Raw genomic sequence first — 10,694 nt, 5'->3', positions numbered from 1 at the left:
GAATACTCATGAGTGAGGTCTTCATTCGCAGCAATGCTATAAAAAACTATTAAAATACAGTTAAAAGTCTAAAACCTCGGCGTCCTTCACTTGTTCCAAAGCTATACAGTGGGCTGAACCCGAGCCTTTGTTGGGCCGATTTTGGCCCCCACCCTCATGTTTGACATCTTGATCTAGACTATATAATATTTATCTGGTCTGAGATGAACATAGACAAACTCAAATGTCGGCTTTTCGCACCCTATGGGCATATCCTGTAGACAAGATATCACAGTTTACAACTCTTTGAGTAAAGTATTTTTAGCCTATATATTTTCTTTTTAGTGGGTCATTTTTCTACATGTCTTTGCCAGATCGTAATATTTCCCAATACCTAGTTTATGCACACTCTTACAAATGCGTTTTATACTGGCTTTGCACGCTTGGACTGTCCTCTCAGTGGAGATCAAAACAAGTAGTTTTATTTTGCTTTTTTTGTTTTGCTGCGAATGCTGCAGAAAACAGCAAAAAGCATGACTAATAGACATGTTTTTTTAAGTAAAATCCACAGCTTTAAAAATGCAAAAATAGAGAAATTTCATCATAACTGCACTGACTGTGGAAAAAATGACTTTCCGTCAGCTGACCTCACATACAGGATGTTGTCACGTCTATAGATGGAAGAATTTTTGTCACGTGTACATAGATTCAGGTTCACACTGTGAATAAAACCCAAATGTTTTTCCCTATCATGTGAGGTGAATCCATCTCATAATAAACACATGATAGAGTACAAACTGACATAGGCAGTCCTTTTCTATGGATTGTTAAATTTATGAGGTGAAATGACAGCTGCCCTGCTTTTTTAATGAAGGATTTCAATGTTGTAAATCAAGCCTGAATAGCAATCTTTGACCTGTCGTTTACCGAAAGATATGTAAAGCCCAAGGTTAGAGACTCTTCGGTGTTCGCTCATCTCTGGAGTATGTATGTATACCAATGATGCCTGTCGGGCGTCATGTCTGATGAAAAGAAGACGAGCAGACACGGTTACTTTGTTAGTATTCATAATTGTTTGTATACACAATGTATAGGAGCACCAATAAAAAAAACATCTTTTTTTTCCTCTTTTTTTTGTCCAAACATTTTTTCCGACATTTTTTAAAAAGCCACAGATTTTTTTTCTCCATTTCTACAGAAAGCAAAGAAAGCTCTGTACATGAACAAGCAACAACAGAATTCCTCATCGTGAGCTGCAGAGTATAAACCGCCTGGCCGCTCAATCCATATCATCTCTGAAGCAAAAAACAAAAATAATAATAATAATAAACATTAAAAAAAAAAAGAAAAAAAAAAGACCAGCTGCCTGCTGCTTACCTAGGACACTACGTTACACAAACAGCTTTCGATATTTAAAACACAAGATATGTAAGAAATGTACTTTCCAAAAATTGTGAAAAAGTGCAATACAGGTTCAACTGTTTACAACTCAATAGATTATTTCCCAAATGGAGTCCGCTCCTCTTTCTCCCACTTTTGTCCGTCAACCCCCACCCTGGTCCCTCCCGACGTGCCGCCCCACAAAAACTTGTTCCTTGTTTGTATCCATAGTTAAAATCTCTTACAGTTATATTGACATTCATGACGATGTACATGTATGAGAAACATGGTATTCACAAAAGTAGAGCAAATTACTATGATCGCAAATGACAAGTTTCTTTGGGTAAGAGAGTAATGAAAAACTAGTTTCTTTTTTTTTTCCTCCTTTTTTTTAAATATTGGATTTGTGTATAGAACAAGCTTCGTTTTTTTCTTCATACAAAACCATGTAAAAAAAACAAAACAAATTGGGAGTCCCCTTCAAAAAGGCCAACATCTTTGCATCTGATAACATCTGTAGAAGAACCACGGTGATGGAAAAACAGCAAACACACTCCTGCGCTGCCGGGGATCGGGGATGCACGCACACACACGTGGTTCAGCAGTACAGATGCTTGAAACCAAATATTGTTTTTTTGGAAAAACAACACACATTCGACTTAACTTCTGGTATAAAACACAACTCGACTGTTGCTGTAGATGTTTTTTTTGTAATTTAGGTGGGGTGGGGGACCAGCGCCCTGAGTCCTCGGTACCCCTGACCTGCGAGGAGATCCTGTCAAGTCCCACTGAACGATGAAGAAGCAGCTGCCGATGGTGACAGCTGAGTGACACCATCCACGCAGAGCAGAGTCGTCTCCACGGCGCCGACATACCTGCGCGTTGGTAAGGGTTTTTTTTGTTTGTTTTTTTTTTTTGTTTTTTTTGTTTTTTTTTTTAAACGGAGCTCCCGTGACAAACCAAAAACTGGAAAACACTTTCATGTACAAAGGGTGGCAACGCGACCTCAGAGAAGAATGTACTGTAGAAACGCACCAGGTCTCTCTCTCCTCTGCTGATATGAAAAACTGAGCTTCAGGACTCATTCATTATCCCACTTCCATCCCAAATAATAATAATAATAATAATAATAATAATAATAATAATAATAATAATAATAATAATAAAAATAATGAAATGATGGGAAACATTAAAAACATCAACAAACAAACAAAAAAACATATGTACATGTTTATAAGGATATTTATGTAAAAAATAATACAATAACATAAAAAAAACCAATGAAAAGTCATATGACACGTGGGTAAAAGACAAAAGACAAGTTGATGAATAATGTAGGCTTGGTAAAGAGGAGGAGGAGGCTGAAATCCAACGTTCACTTCACTGAAACTGTCCAATAGATATACAAAATGCACAAAGAAAACACTAATCAAACAAACACTGTGTGTAGACTGTGCCGCATGAGCACCATACATCAAAAACCAGCATATTTTTTGGACTTGACACTGAATCAACCATCTCAAGCGAGAGTGTTCGGCACCGAAAAACAAACAAACAAAAAAAAATGACTACCATTTTTGCTGAGGAAAAAAAAAAATTTCACAATCTTCCGGTTGAAAGCGACCAATGTTTGTTTGTTTTTATTTTTCCTTTTTAAAAGTTCATAGTCTCTGAGAATGGTTCTTCATATAAAGATGAAGTTGTCTCACTTTTTCTTCCCTCACATGGCAATCTCCTTCCTGAGACTGAGCAAGGTAAGCCGGGGAAAAAAGGAAAAAGTAATTCCTACGTTTCAGTCTGGAAGTTTTGTTTTTCTCTGCAGGGGGAGACGCGAGAGTTTTTTTTTCTTTTTCGTGGGGATGAGAAGCCATTTTGTGTCCAGCAGCCTCTGGCTCCGAAGGTTTTGTTGATTTGTTTTGTATTGTTTGGTTGTGTTTTTTTCTTTAGGGTGTGTGACTTTCTGTATGTGTGTGTGGGGGGTGACAGAGAGTGTGTGGTTGTGTGTGTGTCTGTCTGTGTGTGGTGTTTTGGTGCAAGTGCATGCTCATGGCGCTGTGGTGATGGCGTTCAGGTCCTTCATCAGGCCCTCGAGGTGGGCCATCTCCTCGGTCAGCTCGTCGGGCTCGTAGCTCTGGGGGAGAGGAACAGGGTTACTGCGGGGGGCGGGGGAGGGGCAGGGGGGGAGGGAGGCAAGCACCTGGAAGGAGGGAAGGAAGAGAGCAGAGGAAAGGAAAGGAGAGGAGAGGATCAGTCAGGGATCTTTCACAGAGGACAGGGAGGAGTTTGGCAAAGGGGGCGCATGGGTGAGGTGAGCTGGAGGGGGGGGGGGGGCTGGGTGGATCAATGAAACTGAAGGGTCGGAAAAGGACAAAAACAGAAAGAGGCAGCAGACAAAAGCATGACGTCGAGGAAAAAAACCAAGAGAAGCCAACACCAACATACGGTCAACAGCCAATCAAGGCAGAGAGAAGGTTCAATGGCAAAAAATTAAAAATCATTCCAGTTATGGGTTTGTTTGTTTGTTTTTTTTGTTAAGATCGGTAGTTAACGGTTAAATGAAATGACCAAAGGAGAGCCGACAACGCCACAAAAAAAAGAGAAAGTAAAAACATGGTGAGATTGAATTTGGAAAGAATACAAAAAAAGAAAAACAGAGAGAGAGAGAACAAACAGAAAATGTGGTTAAAACCAATGTTCAGCTGAAAGTAACTGTATCATCCAGTGCCCAAAGTAAACCTGACATGGATTTGGAAGGAATGTGATTGGTATCATTTAAAAAAACAACCCAAAAGAAGCAGCAAAAATAATATCAAATATTCACCACCATCATCAGGCCTACCAAAAAAAAAAAATCAGACTGCCTTACTACAAGCAGCCAGTGTGGGGCGCTGTACTCACGCTGTCTACATCTTCTAGCATCTTGCTGGTCTCTGGTACATCGGGGGCGTTGGGCACGGTGACCACCATCGGTGTTCGTGTCCTTCCTAGTGTTCCGATGGAGGCTGTTTTCACAACATGCGGGTGAGTGGGAGGCCCTGAGTGAAGAAAGGTCACACGAAAATACTACACTCAGTGAACGCAACACACACCAGTGCTTTAAAAAAAAATTTTTTTTCAGCTCGCAAAGACTTTTTAAGAGCTAGTTAGAAAAATTCTGATTCAACTCTGTTTAGCTTGGTGGGTGTCAGTGATATGAGGGCTCACCGGTCTGAGCGAGCAGGGGAGTGCTGGGCAGGGCGGGAGACTCATAGGATGGGTGGCTGGAGGCTGAGATTGCAGGTACAGCGAAGCTCTTGAGAGGGTGGGCGTGGGCATGCGGGTGAGCTGAGCGGAGTGGGGGCAGGTTGCTGGAGTAGCTAGGCTCCTCCTCTGTGGTGGTGGAGCCGTGGTAGCTGCCCTCTGGGTCAGCCAGGATCTCTGAGGGGCAGGAGGCTTGGGAGGAGGCGGTGGCAGGAGGGGCGGGCTCAGAGCTGGGAGTATTCCTCACAGACTCTGGAGAGGAGGCAGCAGGTGGGGACAGTCAGAATACGGGTTTGCAGGATTAAAACATTTTTCGGCATGCCAGTGCCTGCCAACCGGCTTGTAGAAAGTTACCAAGAAAATGTCATAATTAATAATTAAAGCTGGAATTTTAGGCTTTCATTTTTGGGTTTGCTGTCGCCAATCTAAATATCTGTCATGGAACTTTCTATTTGTGAGTCTGTACACGAGAAGCTGAGAAACCTGTCTTATTTAGAATCCTGTAAATATACATATGAACTCAGGTTTCAGTTCATCCTATCCCAGTGGTCTTTTCTTTGCGTTTACATCTCACAGTATCCCAGTTCTATAGCAATATCCAGGTTCCTCAAAACATGAATAAGAGCATGCAAACATCTTAAGTGTTAAAAAAATAAAATAAAAAGAAACTAGGAAAATAATTTCAAAAGCTCAGTAGCAATAAAAAGCAAACATCTTAACATTTCTGAAGCTGCAACTTGTGGTCTACCTTTATAAATGACTTCAGGTCAGTTGAACACCAGTTCAGCCTTCTATTTTTCTTTCACTATAACTAGTTATTTGTGCATTATACTGCCAAAAGTATTCACTCACACATCCAGATCAGTTCAGGTGTTCCAATCACTTCTGTGGTCACAGGTGTATAAAATCAAGCACCTATACATGAAGACTTCTTCTACACACATTTGTGAAAGAGTGGGCAGCTCTCAGGAGCTCAGTCGTAGGTACTGTGATAGGGTGCCACCTGTGCAAGTCCAATCGTGAAATTTCATCGCTGCGAAATATTCTACAGTCAACTGTGCTACTATAAAAATATGGAAATGATTAGACATGGTACAGACCTCCAAACTTCATGTGACTTTCAGATTAGCTCGAAAACAGTGTGTAGAGAGCTTCGTGGAATGGGTTTCCATGGCCAGGAGAACGGTACTTGTCTAACTGCATTGTGCCAAGTGTAAAGTTTGGTGGAGTGGGGATTATGGTGTGCGGTTGTATTTTTTAGGAGTTGGGCTCAGCCCCTCAGTTCCAGTGAAAGGAACTCTTAATACTTCGACATACAAAGCTATTTTGTACCATTTCATACTCCTGACTTTTTTGGAACAGTTTGGGGACGGCCCCTTCCTGTTCCTGTTCCCTTCCTGCAACATGACTGCGCACCAGCGCATAAAGCCCAAAAAGACATGGATGAGAACTTGACTGCCCTGCACAGAGTCCTGACCTCAACCCCACAGAACACCTTTAGGATGAATTAGAGCGGAGACTGCAAGTCAGGTCTTCTCATATAACAGTGTCCGACCTCACAAATGATCTTCTGGAAGAAGAAACACTCCTAAACCTTTTCGAAAGCCTTCCCAGAAGAGTTGAAGCTGCAATAGGGTGGAGCAACAATATATTAAATCCTATGCATTAAGAAGCTCATATCCATGTGAAGGCAGACGTGTGAATACTTTTGGCAATATAGTGTATCCGACTGCATTCCCTTGTTTATCTTGGTAAAGAGCACAGCCAGTATGTTAGGAAGGAAAGCAACAGTGGTTAGTAACACTATGGAGAACTCAAATATGAACATAAGGTGGTAGCGGCATGGGAATGAATAAGCAAATGACAAATCTGTGAGTGGTTATGACATAAGGTAAGAGTGCCCTTGTCCTCTTTGTTATTCCTCGTGCTGTCCAGCAGGGGGCAGTGTCTCACCTGTGGAGTCCACCCTGTCTAGATGAGAGATGGGGGTGCAGGTGTGCGGGCGTGGGTACCCGCTGCCCTGGTGGTAGAGGTAGCTGCGTGTCGCCGACGACAGGCTGCCCATGTGATAATAGTGGTGATGGTTATCGAGGGAATGGATGGGGTGAGCGCTAATCACGGCTGTGAATGGAAATGGACATGAATACACGGACACACAAACACAACAAGATGTTTAACCAACTGGTGATGAGGATGATGACGATGAGATGTACACATGCAGTTTTCTGTGACACACACACACTTCAATATTCTCTGTCAGCTTAGTCACTAAACCAAAAAATCCCCAGAAACATTAACATGTCACGAGAAGCATGAAATGTTTTCTAATTAGACAACCACAAGGAACATTTGGAAGTTGTTAACTTAAGACTTTGTGTGCTCTAGTTTCATATTGTTTTGTGAGGAGTTTCCAAATCGACTGCACAAACACACACACACACGCACACACTTACGCTGAGGCGGCTGCGCATCAAAAGGCATCATCATTTTAGGCCTCATCCCTCGTCGGCCTGCTAGTGTAGACATGCTGTCCTCTGATTCGTGGCCTAAAAGGTACGGTGGACACCAGCCAATCAGAAAGAGCTGCTACCCTATTGATTGTCGTTTTTTTCCCCCCTTTTATTAACGATCCGTCTGATCTCAGGATCCTTAATCAATGCACTAATTGGGTTTTGATTGTATCTTTAAATGTCACAGTTACATTGAGTAGCTTTACTGTACTTGCAGAAACCTGCATCATGACGAGTAATGGGCAGCATGTATGAAAAGCATGAAATGTTTTGCATGATAATCACGGGAAAACAACAGAAATTGAACAGGTGTTGACTCATGACACAAAAACCTCTTCAGGACTCCTCCAGCAACCTCCTGAAAGCAAACCTGAGGATATTACCTCATTCCTACCTGAAAATCATCGTTTTTTTAAGTCACACTCTTAAAATGTAGTTTTCTGTCTGCAGCCAAACTAGAGAGGTCTACTCAATGTTATTATGCATGTAAGCTCAGGCAGCAAGGGTGGCATTTCGCTTTCATCCCTTTTCCCAAAACATCACATTTTAAGTCTCCGCCTTGAGCAAGACTGACCACGGTAGGAGTTGCGCCTCTGCTGCAGGTGGGGGTTGCTCTCCAATCCGCTGTCAGCAGGGGTGATGTCCTGTGAGGTGCGGGGAATGGGGGTTTCAGTCATGACTGGGTTGGGGTCTGGCGACTTGTCCATGGGTTTAAGCTCCAGCCTCTCGTGGTGAATCCAAAGATCGGGTGGCTTCAGGTCTTTGGAGTTCCCCTTGTATTTGTGAGAGCCGTTGGAAGATTTTGAGGCAGCCCGCTTTCTATCAGAGAGAACACAGAGCTGTTAGCGACAGCAGCAAAACAGTCAAAGATACTGGAGGGAGCTGATCTGTAGGTTAATAAAACAGAGTGAGAAGATCTATATTACAAAGAGACAGAGAGCATGCAATGTAAAAGCGGGACAGTGCGTCTTACTTTTTCTGGTGGGATGTGGTGCGCCGCGTGCACAGGAAAGCCCCCACTACCACCACTATGATGGTGAAGGCTCCCACTGAGATGATTATGACAATGACCAGGATATGATTTTCCCCATCTTTAATTCCTCGGCAAGAGAAAATCAAAGTTAGAGTGCAAACTTTTACGCATTAATGTCTGTATGAACTTCAACAGAAAAAAAAATTAAATGCAAGATCAGAATAAATAGTTTTAAATTTGTACTGAAACAAATATGAGGCTATAGTTACTTATAAGTCACGTCTAAGTGATAAATTATTAGTCTATGATCATTTCTAAGAGTTGGTTGAGTTACATTGTTCAGTCGTGGGGACACTTTTGGGAAACTTTGTCCAGGTTACAGCACGACTGTAGTGTCTGACAACATGACAACTGAGCATGAGCACTAAATAAGGCAGGAGGAATTATAATCTTACTTGGTGGAACAGGGTCCCGTGGAGGTTGGTTTCCTGAAGGTCCCATCTTTGGTGTGAGATTTGAGGCTGAATCAAGATAGGTGAAAAACAAAAAGTCATTCTAATGGTCTTTTCTATCACCACATAGAGCCTGTCAAATGTTTATTATCTTAAAAACTACACAAGCACAGTCACACGGACTAAGTTTTTCTTTCCTTCTTTCTTTTTTTTTTTTAAATTGGCGTAGAAGATGGTCCTTGGAAAAAGAGAAACATTAGGGGGTGCGGTCCAGCAGTGATAAAGTGTGGAGAGCGAGTTTACCTTGGTCATTAGCCATTTTGTCAGAGGACTCAGCTTAACAGGCCAAGGGAGAGCAGAGAGGGAGAGACAATAAAAAGCAAAAAAGTGGTTAGCTGAAAACAGCAGCGAGGGAGACAGAAATAAAGTGAGAGATGGGGATTGTGAGGAGGAGGAAGAGAGGGGCAAAACTATAGGAAGGAAAACCAGTAGGAAAACCAGACAGCAGCCAAACAGAGTATGCTAGAAACAACCAGACTGACATTAGAGGAAAGTATATTGAAAAACATATACAGAAGTTAAAACACACACTGATATATATAATACCTTCCCTACAGTCAACACACACTGACTTTATGCCCTAAATATTAGCATTCTCTAAAAAGAGTGGATGCTTATGAAATATATTCAGCTAAAACCTAAATCAGCCGTAAGAAGCAGAAACAAACTGAACCTACAATATTCTTTACAACATTTGCTTAGCAGACTCATCAGTTAGCAGCCCAAGCCAAATTAATCAAGAAGGTTTGAAAAGCATCCTTGTTATAGCTCACGAGTTTCACGCAGCAATAGAAAAAGTGCTCAAAGGTGTTTGGAATAAAATGTATTTAAGCTTATATGATGTGTTGAATGTTCTATGGAAAAAATCCATCTGTAATTTAAATCACATCACATAAATACGCCGGTGCAATCCGAGGACGGTCACTGTGTCTGAGAAAACAAAAATCTTGAAGGCCCATTTGTTGATTTTTAGACAGCTGAGGGCAGAGTAACACCACGACTAACCCAAAGCCCTGACATAACGGCAGCTATGGAAGCTGTGTACTGTGTATATGTTAGCCAAGAGCTGCCTATTTACACATGCATAAAGCTACGTGATGACTAAACATCTCACAGTCCTCATTTCTTTTTGTTAGAGAGCTTAAACGTCTATTTAACCGATGGACCTTTGACTTTGTTTAACAGTCTGTAAATGCTGCCATGTGAAAAACGTGCGTCACATAAACTTACTTTTTGGAGTGCGGAACTGCACGGGCTCAGACATGGGGCCCATGCCTTTTGAGTTTCGGGCCTGAATCTTGAAGTAGTAGGTGGTGTCCAGCGTTAGCTCCTGGATCTGGTGAGTCAGACGATTGCCCACCACTGGTTCGATAACCCAGTCGTGGACCACGGCGTTTACATCTGTACTGTAGTAGATGATATAGCCTACAAAAGAAGACGCCAAGAACAACGAGCAATTGTTTAAAATGTAGTTTTAAAGTAAGATCACGGATATTGTTTTTATTCTTAAGAGCCCCAACAGGAGAGCATGAGTGATGCATTTACATACTTTTCTGAAAGATATCTACTTTTACAGAAAAAATATCAGTCTGCAGCTGGGTGATCAGACAGCTCCCAGACATATTCACAATCTGCACATCAATTCTTCACCTAAATGTGAGTCCATTGCAGTGCAGAGATGCTACAAAATGGTCAAAATAATAAGTAGTGAGAAATCTGTGTGAAGGACAAGAGAGGCTTTGGGGCTCACCAGTGATTTTTCCATTGGCCTCAGAGGGAGGCTGCCAGTTGACAATTATGGTGCGTGGTTTGTTCTCTTTGCTCACCACAGTCACATCCTTCGGGGCGGAGCTGGGAGCTGTGACAGGGATGGAGACGAGACATTGTTCGAGCTGATGAGAAGGTTAAATAACACACATGCACATGTTCCTACTACTAACTTTCATTTCAGGATATAAATAAAATGTGGAAAGTTTTATGCTGATAGTATTCCCCCTGGACTAAAAAGCTACAGTTTTTATATACTATACTTGTGTGTGTGTGTGGGTGTGTTGATGATGCACACGCACACAATAGCATCCATTTCCTCAGCTGTGAGAC

At 42.0% G+C, this 10,694-nt stretch overlaps 1 protein-coding gene across 1 annotated transcript in view; it reads right to left on the bottom strand.

The window, feature by feature from the left end:
- Positions 1 to 2,666: 2,666 nt before the first annotated feature.
- Positions 2,667 to 10,694, bottom strand: part of neo1a (neogenin 1a) — a 170,721-nt gene continuing 162,693 nt past the window's right edge. The window contains exons 19-29 of the mRNA XM_085349868.1: positions 10,345 to 10,452; positions 9,825 to 10,019; positions 8,838 to 8,870; positions 8,538 to 8,603; positions 8,083 to 8,209; positions 7,684 to 7,928; positions 7,053 to 7,145; positions 6,553 to 6,720; positions 4,564 to 4,851; positions 4,258 to 4,394; positions 2,667 to 3,556 (exon numbers count right to left, since the gene is read on the bottom strand). Coding sequence (XP_085205994.1) covers positions 3,404 to 3,556; positions 4,258 to 4,394; positions 4,564 to 4,851; positions 6,553 to 6,720; positions 7,053 to 7,145; positions 7,684 to 7,928; positions 8,083 to 8,209; positions 8,538 to 8,603; positions 8,838 to 8,870; positions 9,825 to 10,019; positions 10,345 to 10,452 — 1,613 coding nt within the window. The 3' untranslated portion in view covers positions 2,667 to 3,403. The remainder of the gene's footprint in view (positions 3,557 to 4,257; positions 4,395 to 4,563; positions 4,852 to 6,552; positions 6,721 to 7,052; positions 7,146 to 7,683; positions 7,929 to 8,082; positions 8,210 to 8,537; positions 8,604 to 8,837; positions 8,871 to 9,824; positions 10,020 to 10,344; positions 10,453 to 10,694) is intronic.

Source organism: Diplotaxodon limnothrissa, linkage group LG1 (genome assembly GCF_057381915.1).
Source record: "Diplotaxodon limnothrissa isolate DT_005_m linkage group LG1, D_limnothrissa_male_GT1.1, whole genome shotgun sequence".
In the NCBI taxonomy this organism is placed as follows: Eukaryota; Metazoa; Chordata; class Actinopteri; order Cichliformes; family Cichlidae; genus Diplotaxodon; species Diplotaxodon limnothrissa.
This window is presented reverse-complemented; position numbering and strand designations above follow the sequence as displayed.